General features: G+C 53.7%; 2 protein-coding genes across 5 annotated transcripts; both read right to left on the bottom strand.

Annotated features, from left to right (window-relative positions):
- Positions 1-843: 843 nt before the first annotated feature.
- On the bottom strand, positions 844-2,589 carry LOC133056139 (somatotropin). 3 transcript variants are annotated; one of them, XM_061141243.1, is made up of 5 exons: positions 2,469-2,589; positions 2,060-2,220; positions 1,716-1,829; positions 1,325-1,486; positions 844-1,044 (listed from the first exon to the last, which is right to left on the bottom strand). In XM_061141243.1, exons 1-5 carry the CDS (start codon positions 2,479-2,481, stop codon positions 844-846), a joined length of 651 nt encoding a protein of 216 aa, XP_060997226.1. In that variant the 5' UTR covers positions 2,482-2,589. The 3 variants fall into 3 exon arrangements, with proteins under 3 accessions (XP_060997226.1, XP_060997224.1, XP_060997225.1); XM_061141241.1 differs by having other exon boundaries at positions 1,716-1,832; XM_061141242.1 differs by having other exon boundaries at positions 1,325-1,489; positions 1,716-1,832.
- Positions 2,590-14,367: 11,778 nt separating this feature from the next.
- On the bottom strand, positions 14,368-17,821 carry CD79B (CD79b molecule). Of its 2 annotated transcripts, none has more exons than XM_061144376.1 (6): positions 17,664-17,821; positions 16,966-17,019; positions 15,741-16,052; positions 15,372-15,490; positions 15,085-15,126; positions 14,368-14,960 (listed from the first exon to the last, which is right to left on the bottom strand). In XM_061144376.1, the coding sequence occupies exons 1-6, from the start codon at positions 17,728-17,730 to the stop codon at positions 14,862-14,864; spliced, it is 693 nt and encodes a 230-aa protein (XP_061000359.1). In that variant the 5' UTR covers positions 17,731-17,821; the 3' UTR covers positions 14,368-14,861. The 2 variants fall into 2 exon arrangements, with proteins under 2 accessions (XP_061000359.1, XP_061000360.1); XM_061144377.1 differs by having other exon boundaries at positions 16,966-17,016; positions 17,664-17,819.
- Positions 17,822-19,907: the final 2,086 nt, after the last annotated feature.

Raw genomic sequence — 19,907 nt, forward strand, 5'->3', positions numbered from 1 at the left:
GGTCCTATTGGTCCCAAAGCCGTTTTTGAATGGTTCTCATTTCCCAAAGGGCTTCCCTGGTGGCTCAGAGGATAAAGAATCTCCCTGCAATGCAGGAAACCTGGGTTTGATCCTTGGGTTGGGAAGATCCCCTGGGGAATGGCAACCCACTCCAGTATTCTTGCCTGGAGAATCCCACGGACAGAGGAGCCTGGTGGGCTGCAGTCCATGGGGTCACAAAGAGCTGGACACAACTGAGTGACTAATACATACACATTTCCCAAGGGTAGTTGGGCTGAGCGGGTAGTCACCTTAAAATTTCTGCACAAAACTAATTCTGTGATTTCTCTCATTACTTCCTCACACGTTGGAGGCATTTTCTCTCCCTCTGTACTTAATAGCCTGTCTTGCTTTCATTTCTTCCCATTCTTGGGGGCTAGGTTTGGTTTGGTAGTGCTGTTGAGGGAGGGAGAAACCACTCCAAGTCCTTTAGCAGATGGGATTGAAGGCGGAGCCGTCCTGAGCTATGAGTATCCTATGAGTGGAGCTGAAACGAAGGCCCAGGGGCATGGACAGGGTGTGTCACTGAGAAGGGGATATGCCTGCTTCTTTCTGGCCCAGGAGGAACCGGGTCAATTATTCAGCATCTGGGTACCCATAGAGCCCACAGGATCCCTGCTATTGTCTTCCCAATCCTCCCCCTTGCTGCCCTGCCCCACCCCACCCCCCAGAATAGAATGACCCCTACTCAGACAATGTGATGCAACCTCATTTTATTAGGGAAGGACAGTGGGCACTGGAGCGGCACCTTCCAGGGTCTAGGAAGGCATGGGGGAGGGGTAACAAACAACAGATGGCTGGCAACTAGAAGGCGCAGCTGGCCTCCCCGAAGCGGCGACACTTCATGACCCGCAGGTACGTCTCCGTCTTGTGCAGGTCCTTCCGGAAGCAGGAGAGCAGACCGTAGTTCTTGAGCAGCGCGTCATCGCTGCGCATGTTCGTGTCAAATTTGTCATAGGTCTGCTTGAGGATCTGCCCAGCCCGGGGGGTGCCATCTTCCAGCTCCTGCCAAAGGAGGGAGAGACAGAGAGGCCGAAGGGCCCTCAGGAGCGGCTCCCTCCTGCCCGCTCCATTTTCCACCCTCCCCTCTAGGCTTGGAGAAGGGCAAGGAGGGAGGATTCAAAAGGGGAAAGGGTTTCTCCTGGGTCAAGGCTGGACTGCTAGGAAGAGAGAGAGAGCAGGGATCTCTCTCCCCCCGTCCTTGCGTGTTGCCCACCTCTGGGCTAAGCCAGGATAGGGTGGGCATGGCCCCCAGGGTGGAAGGGACCCACAACGGCATCCCCACCCGCATCAGGGCCAGGATGCCCTCCTCCAGGTCCTTCAGCTTCTCATAGACGCGGTCCGAGGTGCCAAACACCAGGCTGTTGGTGAAGACTCTGCTGAGGAACTGCAGGGGCCCGAGCCACGACTGGATAAGGAGCAGCGAGATGCGAAGCAGCTCCAAGTCCTGCTGGCAGATGGGTGGTTGGTGGGCGCCGCGGGCTCAGGGCGGCCCTGCAAGGCCAGCCTCTGCCCGAGGACCTCCTGCCACCACCGCCAACCACCACCCTCCACTGCCATCCAACACCCTCTGCCACGTCGGGGAGAAGGCCGCCCCAGGCCCGGTGCGGAGAGCTGGGGCAGCCTCCTTAGGATGAAGGAGGTCCCCTGCTCCTTGGTCCTAGGTGGCCACTCACTGATTTCTGCTGGGCCTCGTTCTTGCCCGTGGGGGCCGGGATGGTTTCAGAGAAGCAGAAGGCAACCTGGGTGTTCTGGATGGAGTATCTCTGTCCCTCCGGGATGTAGGTGCGCTCCTGGGGGAAGAACACGCCCACTCAGGTCTAAGTTGGTGCGCGGTTCCCCTCACTGCCTTATTCGGAACCCTCCCCACCCCACACACCCCCGTTTCTGCTCCCCTGACCGCATCCTCACTTGGATAAAATTCCCCTGAACTCCTCAGTGGCCCCCCACTCTGTGGAGGGGGCGCAGATTCACCCCTTCCTGCCTCCCCACCCCTAGGACGCATCCCTGGGGAGCTTACAAACTCTTTGAAGGTGTCAGCAGCCAGCTGATGCAGGTGTTGGGCCCGGAGCACGGCGTTGGCAAACAGGCCGGACAAGGACATGGCCGGGAAGGCGCCCACCTCCCGAGTCCAGGGCAGGCAGAGCAGGGCGAAAGCCAGGAGCAGGGAGGTCCGGGGGCCTAGGGAGAGACCAGGAGGGCCGCGACCGAGGGGCCCAGGGAGCTAGACGCCTGATCTCCTGCCAGCCCCCGCCTGCCCTTCCCTCCAGGGACTGAGAACCTTTAAAACTTGGCCAAATGCCTGGGGGTAGATACCTGTGTTCACATTCGGAAGCCCTAAAACCCAAAGCTGTGGACATATCCATCGGCGGGGCCCCCCGCATCACCCCTTTAGGACATTCTAATGGAGGGGATTTTAGTGAGCTTACCTGCAGCCATCATAGCTGGTGAGCTGTCCACAGGACCCTGAGTCGTCTGCTGAACTGGGTCCTGGGATCCTGGGATTGGTCCCTGCTGGGCCCTTTTTATACCCTGGCCTCTTCTCTCTCTCCCTTTCTCCCCACCTGTGCGCTCTATACATTTATGCAAGGACCACTGGCAGCCTGTGCTAATGGATAATTTAGAACCTCCTCTCACTTGTCCTGTTCCCATTCCTTCTCTGGGGTCATGTCCCCCAGGCCTGTCATCATCCCCTCTCCACTGCCACCAGCTTGAGGGCTGTGCACACAGGGTCTCAGCTTGAGAGCCCACCCCATTGGTTTTCTTTTTAAGGGGGACGTAGCAGAAGCAAATGGGCTTCCCAGGTGGCTCAGCCCTAAAGAATCCGGTTGCAAATGCAGGAGACTCAGGTTCGATCCCTGGGTCAGAAAGATCCCCTGGAGAAGAGAATGGCAACCCACCCCAGTATTCTTGCCTAGAAAATCCCAAGGACAGGGGAGCCCGGTGGGCAACAGTCTCAGTTCAGTTCAGTTCCGTCGCTCAGTTGTGTCCGACTTCTTGAGACCCCAGGAATGTAGCATGCCAGGCCTCCCTGTCCATCACCAACTCCTGGAACTTGCTCAAACTCATGTCCATTGAGTCGGTGATGCCATCCAACCATATCACCCTCTGTCGTCCCCTTCTGTTGCCCTCAATCTTTCCCAGCATCAGGGTCTTTTCCAATGAGTCAGTTCTTCGCATCAGGTGACCAAAGTATTGGAGTTTCAGCTTTAGCATCAGTCCTTCTAATGAATATTCAGGACTGATTTCCTTTAGGATTGACTGGTTGGATCTCCTTGCAGTCCAAGGGACACTCAAGAGTCTTCTCCAACACTGCAGTTCAAAAGTGCCTCTTTTGAACTTTGGCGCTCAGCTTTCTTTATAGTTCAACTCTCACATCCATCCATGACTACTGGGAAAACCATAGCTTTGACTAGATGGACCTTTGTTGGCAAAGTAATGTCTCTACTTTTTAGTATGCTGTCTAGGTTGGTCATAGCCTTTCTTCCAGGAGAAAGCATCTTTTAATTTCATGGCTGCAGTCACCATCTGCAGTGATTTTGGAGCCCCCAAAATAAAGTCTCTCACTGTTTCCATTGTTTCCCCATCTATTTGCCATGAAGTGATGGGACCGGATGCCATGATCTTCGTTTTTTGAATGTTGAGTTTTAAGCCAACTTTTTCACTCTCCTCTTTCACTTTCACTTTTAGTTTTTTCACTTTTAGTTCTTCTTTGCTTTCTGCCATAAGGGTGGTGTCATCTGTATACCTGAGGTTATTGATATTTCTCCCAGCAATCTTGATTCCATTCCCAGAGGAAGCACTCTTGCTTCATCCAGCCCAGCGTTTCTCATGATGTACTCTGCATATAAGTTAAATAAGCAGGGTGACAATATACAGCCTTGACATACTCCTTTCCCAGTTTGGAACCAGTCGGTTGTTCCATGTCTGGTTCTAACTGTTGCTTCTTGACCTGCATAGAGATTTCTCAGTAGGCAGGTAAGATAGTCTGGTATTTCCATCTTTTTAAGAATTTCCGACAATTTGTCGAAGGCTTTTCGACAGTCAAAGGCTTTGGTGTAGTCAATAAAGCAGAAGTAGATGTTTTTTCTGGAACTCTCTTGCTTTTTCTATGATCCAACAGATGTTGGCAATCTGATCTCTGGTTCCTCTGCCTCTTCTAAATCCACCTTGAACATCTGGAAATTCATGGTTCACGTACTGCTGAAGCCTGGCTTGGAGAATTTTGAGCATTACTTCGCAAGCATGTGAGATGAGTGCAATTGTGCAGTAGTTTGAACTGTCTTTGGCATTGCCTTTCTTTGGGATTGGAATGAAAGCTGCCCTTTTCCTGTCCTGTGGCCACTGCTGAGTTTTCCAAATTTGCTGGCATATTGAGTGCAGCACTTTCACAGCATCATCTCTTAGGATTTGAAATAGCTCAACTGGAATTCCATCACCTCCACTAGCTTTGTTCATAGTGACACTTTCTAAGGCCCGCTTGACTTCGCGTTTCAGGATGTCTGACTCTAGGTGAGTGATCACACCATTGTCAATATCTGGGTCATGAAGGGTTTTTTTGTATAGTTCTTCTGTGTATTCTTGCCACCTCTTCTTATTATCATCTGCTTCTGTTAGGTCCATACCATTTCTGTCCTCTATTGTGCCCTTTGTGTTTTTGTGTCTTTGCCTATGTGTCTTTGCAGGAAATGTTCCCTTCGTATCTCTAATTTTGTTGAAGAGAGCTCTAGTCTTTCCTATTCTATTGTTTTCCTTTATTTCTTTGCATTGATCACTGAGGAAAGTTTTCTTATCTCTCCTTGCTATTCTTTGGAACTCTGCATTCAAATAGGTTTATCTTTCCTTTTCTCCTTTGCCTTTAGCTTCTCTTCTTTTCTCAGCTAAGGCCTCCTCAGACAACCATTTTGCCTTTTTACATTTCTTTTTCTTGGGGATAGTCTTGATCCCTGCCTCCTGTACAATGTCATGAACCTCTGTCCATAGTTCTTCAGGCACTCTATCAGATCCAATCCCTTGAATCTATTTCTCACTTTCACTGTATAATCATAAGGGATTTGATTTAGGTCATACCTGAATGGTCTAGTGGTTTTCCCCACTTTCTTCAATTTAAGTCTGAATTTGGCAATAAGGGGTTTATGATCTGAGCCACAGTCAGCTCCCAGTCTTGTTTTTGCTGACTGTATAGAGCTTCTCCATCTTTGGCTACAAAGAATATAATCAATCTGATTTCAATATTGACCATCTGGTGATGTCCATGTGTAGAGTCTTCTCTTGTGTTGTTGGAAGAGGGTGTTTGCTATGACCAATGCATTCTCTTGGCAAAACTCTATTAGCCTTTGCCCTGCTTCATTTTGTATTCCAAGGCCAAATTCCCCTGTTACTCCAGGCAACAGCCTTGTCTAACTCATGAACCACAGCCTTGTCTAACTCAGTGAAACTATGAGCCATGCTGTGTAGGGCTACCCAAGACAGACGGGTCATGGCGGAGAGTTCTGACAAAACGTGGTCCACTGGAGAAGGAAATGGCAAACCACTTCTGTATTCTTGCCTGAGAACCCCATGAACAGTATGAAAATTCAAAAAGATACGACACTGAACAATGAACTCCCCAGGTAGGTAGGTGCCCAACATGTTACAGGAGATCAGTGGAGAAATAACTCCAGAAAGCAGGAAGAGACAGAGCCAAAGCAAAAATGGCACCGAGTTGGGGATGTGACTGGTGATGGAAGTAAAGTCCGATGCTGTAAAGAACAATATTGCATGGGAACCTGGAACGTTAGGTCCATGAATCTAGGTAAATTGGAAGTGGTTAAACAGGAGATGGCAAGAGTGAACATCAACATTTTAGATATCAGTGAAAAATGGACTGGAATGGGTGAATTTAATTCAGATAACAATTATGTCTACTACTGTGGGCAAGAATCCCTTAAAAGAAATGGAGCAGCCATCATAGTCAATAAAAGAGTCGGAAATGCAGTACTTGGATGCAATCTCAAAAATGACAGAATGATCTCTGTTCGTTTCCAAGGCAACCCATCCAATATCACAGTAATCCAAGTCTACGCCCCAACCAGGAATGCTGAAGAAGCTGAAATTTAATGGTTCTGTGAAGACCTACAAGACCTTCTAGAACTAACACCCAAAAAAGATGTCCTTTGCATCATAGGAGCTACAGTCTATGGGGCCGCAAAAGAGTCGGACCCACGACTGAGCTACTAAACAACAACAAGCAGAAGGGAGTATCCTGAGGCCAGCACAACTCTGGCAGGGTGTCATTGTGGGGTTGTTCTCCAGGTTGAGGGAGGCCCGAGCTGGCCCCCTGAAGGGAGTGTTATCTCAGGATGGATGTACCTTGAGAGCTGTGTGGATGCTTCCTCACTCTACCCACTTCCTCCTCCCTGCAATGCTCCTCTCCATCCACCAGAGAGAATGTGTGTTTGGGGAAAGGGAGCCAAGGATAGCAATAGATTCTGAGGTTTCTGGGCACAAGTTCCTCCGCTCCATCACCTTCCTCCTGCCACCTGATCTAGACTGAGGTGGCTGCAGTGCTAACAGTGACCATTAGAGGGCTTCAGCCCCACATGTCCCTTTTCCTCAACGTCCCCGCTTTGGCCGGTGGGTGGGGGCAAAGGACGGAAACTTGAGGCATTGACCCTACTCCTCCGATGTGCGATGTGCGGCAGAAATCCCAGGAACAGACACTGCCCACAAGTGCTTGCTCCCGTAGCCCCGTTACCGTTAGAGAATCTCAGTTGGAAGAGCCCTTAAAGGCTTGAGTCCCAACCCCAGCACTGGAGCATAGCATCCTGAAAAATTGCTCTCTCTGGTCATTGTAGTCTCCTCCCACTCTTTCTCCTCATCCTTTTAGTATCTGTATAGAGCTTATCAGGCTGTGAAAAGCATGCCCATGCAGTCCCACATTAGACCTTCAGGACCATCTTGTGAAGGAGGTATGGTTATCACCCATTTTACAGAGGGGGAGACTGAGGCTCAAAGAAGCATACTTACAAGGGCTACTTCAACCAAGAGAGCAAATCTCCAAATGCTTACTCTTCTCATGTTGCAGCACTCCAGGTCCTTTCTTCAAAGCAGACTGAGTGGGCGCCACTCTGTGTTTTTAGCTTCCTGATCACAAGGATCCTGCCTCTAGTTAGAAGAGTCTCTTTGCCTGATTTTGTCCTCCCTTCAGAGCTTGTTTGTCATTTTCCAGGTGAGACCGGACCAGAGACACGGGATGTGTGGCAGAGACCACATAGCAGGCAAGGCCTGCTAGAACTACAAACTTCCCACCTCTTGGTGCCCAGAGTTGGGGCTATTTCAGCATCCAGAAGTCACCAGCATTGAATCGTCCCCAAGGCTAAGAGCAGGAAAGAACATATTCCCCTCCATTTAAACCTTCCACCCCTTGAGTCTAAATACATTTAGCACTTGACCCTGTGGGAAAGCAAGAAAGAAGCAAACGTTTTTAGAGGTGGTTGGTGACAGTGTTGCCAACCAATGTTGAAAAGTTGTGTCCTCGTGGTCCAGAACTTGAGGGCTTGCACCTTGTGACCTCTCCCTTTTAAGACCAGAAGATAGAGCTCTCTTTTTTTCCTGTCATTCCTGAACCATCACCCAACTGTGCCCCTGATTCTTTATCTGCTGCCAAGGGCACTGGGACCTGTGGGAACTGTGTCAGGCTCAACTGTAGGAGGACCAGAGGGGAGTGTCATGAAAGAAACAGTCTCTGGGACTTCCCTGGTGGTCCAGTGGCTAAGACTCCATGCTCCCAATGCAGGGGTCCTGGGTTCAGTCCTTAGTTGGGGAACTCGATCCCACATTGCAGCAACTAAAGATTCTTCAAGCCGCAATTAAGACACCGTGCAGCCAAATAAATAAAAGAAACTTATTTAAAGAAAGAAAGAAACCGGCTCTGATGAAGGTAGGGCCACAGGAAAAGTGTGTGCTCAGTCGCTCAATCATGTCTGACTCTTTGCGACCCTATAGACTCTAGCCTGCTCATCTCCTCTGTCCATGGGATTTCCCAGGCAAGGATACTGGAGTGGGTTGCCATTTCCCATTCCAGGGGATCTTCCTGACCCAAGGATCGAACCCACGTCTCCTGCATTGGCAGGTGGGTTCTTTACTGCTGTGCCGCCTGGGAAGCCCACAGGAAAGGACAGGACGCCCCTTTCCTCTATTTCCGGTCACCAAAGGGGAGGAGCCAGGTGGAAAGTGGGGGAGGGCCTCTGAACCCCACACAGCATTCTACCTCTCTGCCACTTCTTCCTCCTAGGTCACCTGGGGCAAGGAGCCCTGAGGTGGAAGCTCCCATGACGGGCTTCTAGCTAATACTGGGGGGACTAGTATGTGAGCTGTGGACCACAGGAGAAGCCTCAGGCCTCCCCTAGGAGTGAGGGTACGTGAGCCCTAGATGGGGATTGCTCGAGAGCCACACAAGGTGGGCACAAGTGAGAAATGGTGACTCCAGGCAGGGGTCTGCCAAGAACGGGTGGGAACAGCCAGAGCAGGGGAGTGTCTCCTCTCACCAGCCCACTCCTGGTTGACCCACAGGATCCTGGGGACCCCTGGGATATACCTTTATCAGAACTGGAAGGTGTGGGGGTGGATACTGGTGATCTGTTTTTCTAGAAATTCTTTTTCAGGATCTTTGGTGATGAAGGCACACACATAAGTCATTGCTAGTAGAAGATAAACTTTGAATTAGACTTGGGATTTTCCTGCCCATGCTAGGGAGTCACTCACCCTTTCTTGGGGCATGACCTGGGGCCAGACCCCCAGCTTCTCCAGTTTCAGAGACTGCCGGGCAATGGCCTCTGCATGGTGGCCAGTGGGGAGAGGCTGTGATCAGCTTCTCCAGGGTCGGGCCCATAGGGTTAAAGATGAATTCCCCCATTATCTTCGAATCCATGAATTTCAGCGTGTTTGGTAGCCCTTCATATTTTCAGATTCAATCGTCTCTGGGGTTCTCTGTACCCATCCTGGATACTCAGAGATTTACTCTTGATCTGACTGTTAATTGCTCAGCCATGTCTGACTCTGCAACCCCATGGACTGTAGCCCACCATGCTCCTCTGTCTGTGGAATTCTCCAGGCAAGAAGACTGGAATAGATTGCCATTTCCTCCTCCAGGGGATCTTCCCAACCCAGGGATCAAACCCAGGTCTCCTGCATTGCAGACAGATTCTTTCTGTCTAAACCACCAGAGAAGCCCACTCTTGATCTGAAAGTGGCCTCTTTCAGGTCTCAAGAACCCCTCCAAGGTTCAAGTCCACTTGGCTTGGGGCCATCTCATTATTTAGAGTCATACTTGCCCTGGCCTTCGAGAGAGCTGCAAAAGGACTGGAGGTAGCTCTCTCCATTTCCCTCTTGTCACTTCCCATCTCTAGCTCTGTTCTGCCTTCCTCGAGTCCAGAGGCCAGGATTGCCCTCAGGATACGCACTACTTCTTCTTTGACTCCAGCACAAGTCTGAAGGCTGAGTGGATTACAGTTCATTGGGTCAACGTCTTTAAGAATGTTATGTGGAGATTCCCAAAGGCTTCTCCAGGGGATGTGCATAAGGCCAACATTTCTGAGCACTTTCCGTGTGCCAGGCACTGTACTGAGTGATGTGGGGAGGATTGTATGAGGATATATCCTTCATACAAGGATACTCAGAATCAGAGATAAGTAATTTTCCTGGAGTCTCTCAGCTCCTAAGTGGTAGCAGCCCAAGGTTCCAGTCTTTCATGGTGCCGAGTTCTTTAGAAGCCTCACCTAGGAAAGATGGTAGCCCTGCTGGGCATTGACAGAACTATCCTTAGCGCAGAGTTGTCAGGGCGGGATCAAGTCACCACTCAGACAATGTTCAATAGGACTTCCCTGTCAATCCAGTGGTTCGGTTCAATTCAGTCGCTCAGTCATGTCGGACTCTTTGTGACCCAGTGGTTAAAACTCCCTGTTTCCAGTGCAGGGGACATGGGTTTGATCCCTGGCCAAGGAAGATCCCGCATGCCGTGTGGCATGGCCAAAAAGAAAAACAAGATGTTCAAGGAGCTTCAGTCCAGGATGAGGTCCACAGAGAGAAAACAACCTGATGTAGCCCGATTTAATGAACCAAGTCACATCATCCTTCACATTTGTGTTGCACGTTTCAGTGTACATCACATTTTCACTTCCTTTATCTCATCGGACCCTTGGGTTTGCCAGAGGATTCAAGCATGGAGGAAGGGCCCAGGAGGGCTCTGGAGTGGGGGTGGGGAGGATGAGGGCAGGCACCCCTGTGAGTTGATGGGGGTGTTGTTTACAGTGGGTGAGGATCTCTGAACAATCTAGAAGTGCAAAACAACCTACATCACTGGACCTACTGGGTAATTTCACCTTGGGGATGACTCCCCAGGGAGACAAGCCCATTGAGAATGAAGTAGTAAGTACCGGGGTGTGTCCAGCAGCTGTGGGAAGTCTGAGGTGCTTTCCTGATTGGTGCTGTCAACTGGAAATAACCTCTGCCTCCTTCTACCTTATTCTGTGGTTGTTTGTGAACTTCTTATCCCCCTTAGGGGAAGGTAAGGCTGGATTCATGCCTTTCATCCCTTCATTCATTCACTCATTCTCTTATTCGTACATTAACCAATTCAATAAGCAGTTGCCGTACCTTCCATGGGCCAGGCATCCATGTACCGGGCAGATGGGCAGACCTAGATAAACAGAGGACATCACCTTTTCTCTGCTGGAGTTTATGGGAAAGAGAGACAATAGCAAACAAATAAATACCCAACAGCAACATGCATCCAGAAATTTCACATTGTGAAAACTACCATGAAAGAAAGAGCTAAGAGGTGAGAGTATAGCTCTGGGGAGAGGGGAGGGACTCGGCAGCTGGAACCGTATTCCCAGGCCCAGGAAACTCAACAAGCATCCGCCGAGTGGATTGAATGGATGGAAGGACAGTGTCAAGGAAAGGAACTCAAATATCCCCCCGGCCAGGAATGGCCAGGCAGGCCACGCTGTGTCTGTAGAATGAACTTCGCATAACAAGTGTGGAAAAAATGATAACGTGGGATCTTGCAACACACAGCAATACACACCTGAACAAATTCAAATGTAAAAAGGGGACAGGGTGGCATGCATATGCTGAGGGCAAGCACACAGATGTTCAGTAGACCCACAGCTCGCAGAACCTGAGCCCCAAACGGGACCTCACGAGGCGTCTGGCCGCCCACTCCTGCCACGTGAGAAAGTGATCTTAGGGCCGACGAGAACAACGTCTTTTATTATTATTCTTTGAAAAGTGCATTAGGATTTGAATAAATGTGTTTTAACAAACTACACTCTGAATTCAGGGTTCAGGCTTGCTGTTTTGTGTTCTCTGTAGAGTCACCAAGTTTCCAAGTAAAGGCCCTGGGCCAGGAGAGGGCCGCCGAGGTCTCCCCGATGGACGGGCTAGGTTGGTTTTGGTTTTTGTTTGTATCTGAGTCAATAGCGGTTCCCGAGGATGCCGTGACCAGGTGCAGCAGCGTGGAGAGCAGAGACAAATCCAGAAATTTCACAGTTGTATGGACTCTGAATCCAGCTGCTGAGGTTGCCTGCCGAGGGCAGAGCACTGCGCAGGAGCCCCAAGCCCCCCACCCCCACTCCCCCGGGGCTGAATGTCCTCGGAGGCCTTTCACAGAAGACCCAGCTAGGCTGCACCCCTGCTCGGGGGAGGGGGCCAGGGACACCCAGACAGTCTCAGCTTTCCGAGTTTTGTTTTTCTCTCATCTCTGATTCTGCTGGAAAAACACCCAAACCTCTGGCCAGAGCGCCCCTGGCCTAGCAGCACCTGCAGACAGGGGCCGGAAGTCAAGCTAAAACGGAGAAGGAACCAACTTGTGCTTCCACCAGGCCCCCGGGGGACTGGGCTGGATTCCCCCAGTGGGCAGTGGGGCATGTGCCCACCAAGGGGGCCTCGGGCTGCATTCTGGGAGGAGGAAGGCTGAGGAGCAGCCCGACATCCGGGCCTCTTAGGAAGGAGCAGGGCCTTCGGGACTCATGAACAAGGGGACACATTTGGAGATGGTTCCCCAGGACAAAGCTGTCCCAGGGTTCTCTCCTGATGGCCCTCCTCCTCCTCCTCTGGCTCAAAGCTTCCGAGCTGCAAAGTCCTTCAGGGGAGGCAGTTGTGAAGTAGTGGAAAGAATGCCACACTTGGAGTCTGAAGGTCTGTGTGTGACTTGTGGCCAATTATGGTAATCATCTCCCTGGGCCTCGATTTCCTCTTTTGTAAAGTGAGGATGAAGCTGTCCCTTTCCAGGGTTATGCTGGGGAAAGATCATGTAAAGGAATACGGAGGCGCGCCATAAAATCTTATTGGCAGTGAAGACATGCTCCATATATAAAAATCTGGGGGACCCAGTGAGAGAATCTGATTCATGTTTTGTATTTTGGATATGGTGGTGGTTATTCAAATCTGTACACGTGCTAAAATTCACAACAAGAAAACTTTACTGTAGGATAATTTTCTAAAAACCAGCATCTGGTTCAATTCCTTTCCTTTGGACAATTTTTATGATTCCCATTTTGTAGAAAAAGCAACTGAGATCTGAGATAATTATCACTTCCACCAGCATCACTCAGCTTTGTTTCCACTGCCTGTCAGTTCTGGGGGCCAGGGCCGCATAGGACAGACTTGGGGACACCCATAGTGTAAAAGCCTCTAAAACAGAAGAACAGGCCATTGAGGGCGTCTACATCAAAACCATGAAATCAGTGCCCTTTGAGGGTGTCTGGTGGACAAGGCAGGCCTCCCTGCTCAGATGACTCTCTGTCAACAGTACCTCAAAGCATTAGGAAAACAGTTATTCAAAGATATTTAATTGTCTTTCAAAAAAAGCCAAGGCCTCCCCAGACTGAGGGCAGCCCCGAGCAGGGGGAGACCCTGCCTGGGGGGGAGAAGTGAAGACTCTGTCCCACCCCCAGCCGGCTGCCCAGGGTCCCTGGTGGAGGTCGAGGACAGAATTAGCCCCACTATGCAAAGCAGCAGGAGAGGAAGAGCTCCAGTTCAGTGGAGGCAGATGCCAAAACAAGTGCGTTTCCTCTGGCAGCCCAGAGACCAGGGAGGGAGGAGGCCCGGCCAGGCCCAGCCCCGGCCTGGCTCAGTGTGGTCACTGCTGATCAAAACAGAGATGGACCTTTACCCCAGGCGTGGGGTCCTTGGCCACCTGCCTGCCTTACCTGCAATTCCAGGTGGAGCTGCCCTGACTCATCCCTCCCTATGCTGACCTTGATTCTCCAATTAAACTGGCGGCTCCCTGAGGGCAGGGGTTTCTACCACCTGAATCCAGAGCGTAAGTGGCAAATCCAGAGCATGGTACCCCCAAGGTCAACAGGAAGTGGAGCTCAGCCTGGCTCTGCACACCAAGGTTCGCTGCACTTCAGCTCCCAGCCCTGAGCTGCTCCCAGTCATTCCGCAGCAGGCGGGCTGAGGATTGTTTTGCCTCTGATTTTAGCCAGAAAGTCTGAAGGGGTTACCTGACTAAGAATCCCCAGGCTTCCCTGCCACAAGGCCTCTTGATTTAGGAATCTCTCTTGCATAGCTCTGGGTCAAATGAAAAAAAAAAAAAAAGATATATATACACACACACACATACACACACACACACACACACACACACATCTCCAGCATCTCATAGTTTAATGTTTGACCAAAATCATATCCATACCTATACATTTATTGGATGACAAAGAACAATTTTTGACTGTGAAAAGTTAAAGTCAAAGTTCGTAAGAAAAAATATATATACATATCTCCAGGCTTGGTGGAGGACAGGAGGTGTGTATTAGAGGCAGGGGAAGCCCTGCCCTCAGGGAGCTTCTAGTCGGACTGGAGAACGAGGCCAAGTCGGGCAACGCAAAGTTGTAGCTACACCAGAGCTGTGGAGGACAGCGTCCAAACAGTGATCAGGCAAGGGCAGGGGTGTTTTGGGAAGGCTTCCTGTAGGTGGAGGACCTTGAAGAACAAGAGGACTGGGGTGGGTAGAGGAGGGTAGCTCCTCTAGGGCTGAGACCCTTGAGTCCTGAGAGCAGGACTCAAGCGCTGCTTGTCAGCTGAAGAGGAAGCAGGATGCAGGCATCCCCCACCAAGGAGAAAGACCAGTCCAGTCAGACCTTCTCTGCTGTTCGGGGTCCCGCTAAGTGTCAGAGCGGGAAAAGAAAGTGGACATGACCACAGGTCCCAACCAGGCCTTCAGAGTGAACCGGACATGAGCTAAGCTGGACCTCCCCGCCCTCAGGCCTGTGGGTGCCCAAACGTTTGTGCCCAAACAGATACCCTTATCCATCCCAGAACCATAGATGTCACAAGCCTGTGTGTGGTTTCTCAAGACACACTGTTTATTCCACGGGGGAAAGTGCTCAAGGCCAGCAGCCCCCTGGGGTGGGGAAGGGCGGGAGAGAGCAGGAGAGAATGGGAGAGGGAAGAAGCTCTCGCGGCCTGTCTGCGGCCACTTGGGGTGGGCTGTGACCCTGCCCCGGCTCTCCAGAGAAGCCGGGCTGCTCTGAGTCCACTTGCAGGTTCCAGACAAGTCTCTGCTTTCCCTGATCTTCACAGGGCATGGACCCCTCACATAGCACTCCCGGAAGGCGGGGTCCAGTCTAGCCCCCGAGGGCCCCCTTGCTCCTAATCACTGCCCTGCAGCCCTTCTGCGCCAGTCCCTTCGGTGAGAGAGGGCTGGAGGGGCAGGTGGGTCTGGTTGTCCAGCTTTGGAGGCTGACGGGGGTCCAGGGAAAAAGGGGGGGACGGCTCTGAAGAAGTCATTGAGGGCCCAGCGGGCTGTGCCCAGGAGTGTGGGGAGGGCCGGCCCCTCACTCCTGGCCTGGGTGCTCACCCACCGACCACTTCACCTCCCCTGTCCGCAGAGTCACTATGTCTTCATAAGTGGCTGTCTGGTCAATGTCCAGGCCCTGGAGACAGGAGACAGAGCTCAGGCCTTGAATACTCCCCTGGCCGCACACGGATGGTGCCTCTGACTGGCCCCCTCGGCCCTCGGAGCTTCCAGGGATACGGGGGGTCCACCTTGCCCCTTACCTCATAGGTGTGATCTTCCTCCATCCCGGCCTTGCTGTCATCCTGGTGGGAGAGGGATGGAGAGCAGAGTGTTAGCTTCCCTGACCCCATCCACTGCTGGGCCAGGCTGGGGAGGGCCAGGGAGATTGGCCTTGGGTGAAGGGTGAAGGGTGAAGGGTCAGGGTTGAGGGCCACTCTGCAAGAACAGCTGATGAATGAGGGCGTGTTTGAATGGGTGAGTCAGTGGGTGGGCTCTGGGGCTGGGGAGACGGAGACCCTGCTGGTGTCTGGCCGGCCCCCACGGTCACCTTGTCCAGCAGCAGGAAGATGGGAACGATGATGAAGAGAATGATAAGCAAGGTCTGGATCATGATGATGCCATCTTTCAGTGTGTTCCGCCGCTTCAGCTGGGCCAAAGTGCTGAACCCTGGGAGGAGGTGGGGTGGAGGTGGTGAGGCTCTATGGGATGGGTCTCCGCTTTGGGCCCGGACCCCTCAGGACCTGCTTCTCCGCGGCTCTCCCAGGTCCCCGGGGTCACAGCCATCCCACACTGTGTGACCCTCTCTCCTGCTGGCGGAGGGCTGGGGTGGGGTGGGTGTTGGCGGGGCTCCAGGAGCACCCCACGCTCTCCCTGGCTGGTGGGGGGTAGGGAGGTGGGGGGCGGGCCCTGCACACACCCATGACCCGGAGCTCAGTGCCACAGCCATGCTCTGTCCTCAGGGCCCCTTTGGTGCACTGCTGCACGCAGAAGTAGACGCCATTGTCCTGAAACTGGACGCCTACGATGGTGAGAATGGCCTTGGAGCTGGTACGGTTCTGGTGGATGCGGCCATCCTTCAGGGAAACTGGCTGGGCTGCTGAGTCCAGCTTCGGCTTCCAGAACCAGGTCACGTTGCCGTTCTCCTCCAGGAGGCAACTGATCTGCACTGTGGAGCCCCGTTTCTTGGCCACGAACCGTGGTTGCTGCCAGATCCAGGAACAAGTGTTTCCTGTGGGTGTCAGGGCTGGGATCAAAATCCTGCTCCTTGCCTTCTGGACCACCAGCCTGACCATGGCCCTCCCCACCCCACAACCATGGCCCCTGTCCTGGGCAGCGCTGACCCCTGGCTTGGTCTCCTGGCTTATCCTTGCTTCTCAGAGTGTGGCACAGTCATGAGGCAGAGGTGTAGGGGAACTGAGCCATGTGAGGAGCCGCAGGCCAAACCGCTGGACCCCGCCCCTTCCTGATGGCCCACTCTCCCCATTTGATTTTCCTTTAGAAGGGCCTGGAACCTTCCAATGCCTTTCCATGCCCATTATAGCAGCCTGCTGCAGGCCTCACCCTCTGAGGCCAGAGGGCCCCCAGGACAGCCTCTCACCTGGCCTGGTGCTCTCATCTCTCCCTGCCCTGGACTGCCCACACCAGCCCCCAGTCCTCAGGGGGACCCCGCAAATCCTCAGCCTGGCAACCAAGGCTCCCGCATCAGTCCCCTGCCCATGTCTCCCTTGTCACCCCTTCCGTGTGGTCCTGCTCCTCTTTATATTCCTACGCCTTTCTCAGATTGCCACACTCCCCACCACCCATCTGCCCCAGGAAGCCTCCCTCCTGCTTGGTCCCCAGTCAGGGGTGCCCTAGGAACCCCTAAGCCCCTGCAGCCTGTCGGGGGGCCCCCAAGGTTGCAGGCTCCTGCTGGGGCTAAGCCCAGCTCCCCGGCCAGACAGCCCAGGCCTGAGTCCCCAGTGGGATCCCCTCCTCTCTGACTGTTGGGACTCATGTTTGATGTGGGTGACGTTGGAGGAGTAGGGGTTGGAGGAACTTTAGAGTGGTCTTACAGAGCGACCGTGGGCAGCTTGCGGACAGTGACCCCACCCCGTTGGACACAGACATACTTGCTCCCGGAAGGTTCAGGGGAAGTTGCTGACCTTTGGGATCCCGGAGCAGGTCCTCTGTTTTGGTCGCCAGCACCATCTCACCTGCTGGGTGGGAGGAAGTGGGCGGGGCTGGTCCCTCGGAGTTGGCCGCCCCGCCCCTGCATTCCCAGACCCACTTCCTCCCCCCAGGACATCAGCTCCAAGACCCCTGCCCTGGAGAGACTAGAGCGGGCTGGGGTCACAGGAGGATCTGATTCCCAGCCCCGCTTCAGCCCTCGGCCTTTGAGCGGGCTCCTGGATGAGACGAGAGGGAAGAAGTCACGCCTGGAGAGCTCTACCGCCTTCCAGACCAGGGCGCCGCCGCCGTCTGGGGAGCAGGCCTGTGCCAGGTCTGGTGTGGGGCGGCCTCTCCACTGCCTCCCCGACTCAGCGCCCTGCAGTACCTGGGGGTGAACTACCCTCTGTCCTTTCTTCCTCCTCGGCCTAGCTTTTCTCCGAGGCCAGAGCCACCAGCCCCTCATCCCCAGCTCAGCCCGACCGGCTCTGGGCTGGAGAAGGGCTGGGGGCCGCAGACTCCGGAGCCCACCAGCCCCTCAGCCTGGCGGATTCCCACAGACCGGGTCCCCAGAGCTGTCAGAGGGAGACGGGAGGCACCAAAAGTGAGAGACGGAAGGCGGAGGAGGCGAGAGCAGGAGACAGACCCGTGGAGAGAGCGAAACCAGGGGGCCTCCGGGCCCCTCGAGCAGTACCTGAAAGGAGCAGCAGGCCCAGCACCAGCCACTTGTTGAGCCCGGGAATCAACGCTGGCCCCGCCATGCTCACCCTGTCTCCAGCCCCAAGCCCGTGACAACGCAGGCTCCTGGGGGAAAACGTGTAACTGCCTGGGCTGCAGTCTGCCTCCTCCCCGCCTCTTCCCCACCAGGCCCCTTCCTGCCATGCAAATTGGGACCCAGGGGAGGCACCAGCTCTCTGGGGACCCTGGGGGAGGGCAGGCTCTCTTGTCAGCTGTGCCGCTAAGACCCAAGGGTCACCCCGGCTCGGGCACTGCGGCTGGGGCCTGCGGTGGATGCCCCTGGAAGGCAGGGGCCCCTGAGGCCCCATCCCAACCCCCAAAGTCAAGTCTTGGGGCCGGTCAACCTCGTAGTCGAGTCCCAGGCACTTAACTGAATCTTACATGGGTCCTTTGGATGGATGTGGGCACAGTCCTTCCACCCTGGACCAACTTGCACCCTTCATTAAGAGGGGCACCCAGAAAGGATGGGGTAGGAGTGCTGGAGGGGCAGTTATGGACCCAGAGCCCAGCCACTTGACTGGAGTGCAGGTGGCCATGTTGGCAGTTGATGGAGGTTTGACCTTGTGTAGGAAGGGAGCCACAGAGGCTCTTGAGCAAGAACAGGCCAAGAGCGGCAGCCACTTGGGAGAAGATTTGGTCCTGGCTCTGGTGAGAGGCCCCTCCTCCCTCACTTGGTGGGAGAGTTTGCTGGGAGCTGCCAAAGACGGTGGACTTAGGTGTTGATGGCTTACAGAAAACCCACCACTTAGCAATCAGTGGACTCTCAGGGCACAGAAGTGTTATCCACAGCTCCAGGGGTCTGGAGTGGAAGACAAGAGGCTGGTCTGGGGGAGCCTGCAAGTTCTGAAACAGAAAGTCTCTCTGGCTTTTTCTCATCCGTCAGTAGAGCGGTGGATGGAACCTCAGAGTCTAGGAGCTTGTCTAAGCTGAACTATGTGCCCCTGCCCCCGGATCAGACACAGCCCTCATGCCTTGGGGTCTCGGGGGGGAGGTGCCCTTGTGCAGTGCACAACTTGCACAGCTGTCCTTGGCAGGCGTGCATCCCTCAGCCCCACAGCTGAGTTCTTGAGTTTTATGTATTATGGCATCTTCTTTACTCTCTCTTGGCCCCTTGCTCTGTCTCTTCCTTCACCCCCCAGGAGGGAAAAGAAGATGCTGAATCCTGTATCCTCTGCCCACATCTCATTCTCTTCACCACCCGCTAGTTTTCAAACAGCCTGTGCTGCTGGCAGGTCTGAATTCTGGGAGACATGGACCCACCACCCAGGCCAGGGTTGCTGGTGAAGAAGGCAGAGGTCTGGGTGCTGGCCCCCTCAGTCCTGGGCATAGGCCTCACCTGGTACAGAGGCACCCCCCACCCCCCACCCGAGGAGCACAGGTTGGGACTGGAGCTGTGGGAAGTGGGGACAGGGGAATTCAGGTTCCATCCGAGAAACAGCTGCTCCCGGCAGTCCCAGATGTTCTTGCTGGTTCCAGATGTTCCAAACAAAGAGAAAAACATTTCTCTGTAAAGGTGTTGCATGTTCCATTGACAGAACAAACAGCCCAGGAATATAAACATCACCTGAGGTCAGCATGGAGACCACGAGCCCCTGGTGCTGGGAGGGGGTTGGTGGTTGGAGACTCCCCCAGAGGAATGGGGGGAAATCCAGGGGTCTTTCCCTTTAGCCAAGCACCTCCTGGTGATGGAGGACTTGGTTAGCTTTGGGGCTGGTGGCCCCCAAATTTGGGAGGAAGGTGGAAAAAGGTTGGGGTGCACCCGTGTGTGTGTGTGTGTGTGTGTGTGTGTGCGCGTGTAGCTGCCAACATCGGTGTACTGCCGAGTTGTAGGGTGTGAGGCTGTTTGGGAGCTGGCCCGTGGCCCAGGGTGCCTCTGGGAGGCCATGGAGGTTGGGGGGTGCAGTGGGTACCCTCCAGACATACACACATCTGCATCTCCTGTGGGCAGCAATGCAGATGTGTCCTTTGGACCTCATTCCCATTCATGCCAGGCACGGATCTATTTTCAGGAGGGGATGGGGGCCCCACCGTCTGCAGGGTTATTTGTCACAGGTGGGGCCGTGCTGTTCCGTCCGCAGTGACAACAGCATTGAGCTCCTTCCGAGGCTTGTGACGCTTTTTCTTTCCTGGAACAGGAGGCCTCGTAAGCCCACCTCCGCCTCTGCCCCCGGCTGCCCTGGGCTGTACACCCCGACATCTG

The sequence above is a fragment of the Dama dama genome, chromosome 5, assembly GCF_033118175.1.
Source record: "Dama dama isolate Ldn47 chromosome 5, ASM3311817v1, whole genome shotgun sequence".
Taxonomy (NCBI): Eukaryota; Metazoa; Chordata; class Mammalia; order Artiodactyla; family Cervidae; genus Dama; species Dama dama.

Excerpts from the sequence above, each read along its gene's own strand:
- LOC133056139 (XM_061141242.1), bottom strand. Across the intron at positions 1,833-2,059 it reads CTGACACCTTCAAAGAGTTT|GAGCGCACCTACATCCCGGA; the intron begins GTAAGCTCCCCA and ends TTCTTCCCCCAG. Across the intron at positions 1,490-1,715 it reads ACGAGGCCCAGCAGAAATCA|CAGGACTTGGAGCTGCTTCG; the intron begins GTGAGTGGCCAC and ends CCCATCTGCCAG.
- CD79B (XM_061144376.1), bottom strand. The coding sequence starts at position 17,730 with ATGGCGGGGCCAGCGTTGATTCCCGGGCTCAACAAGTGGCTGGTGCTG. Across the intron at positions 15,491-15,740 it reads CACTGAGCTCCGGGTCATGG|GGTTCAGCACTTTGGCCCAG; the intron begins GTGTGTGCAGGG and ends ACCTCCTCCCAG. Across the intron at positions 15,127-15,371 it reads TCTTCCTGCTGCTGGACAAG|GATGACAGCAAGGCCGGGAT; the intron begins GTGACCGTGGGG and ends CTCTCCCACCAG.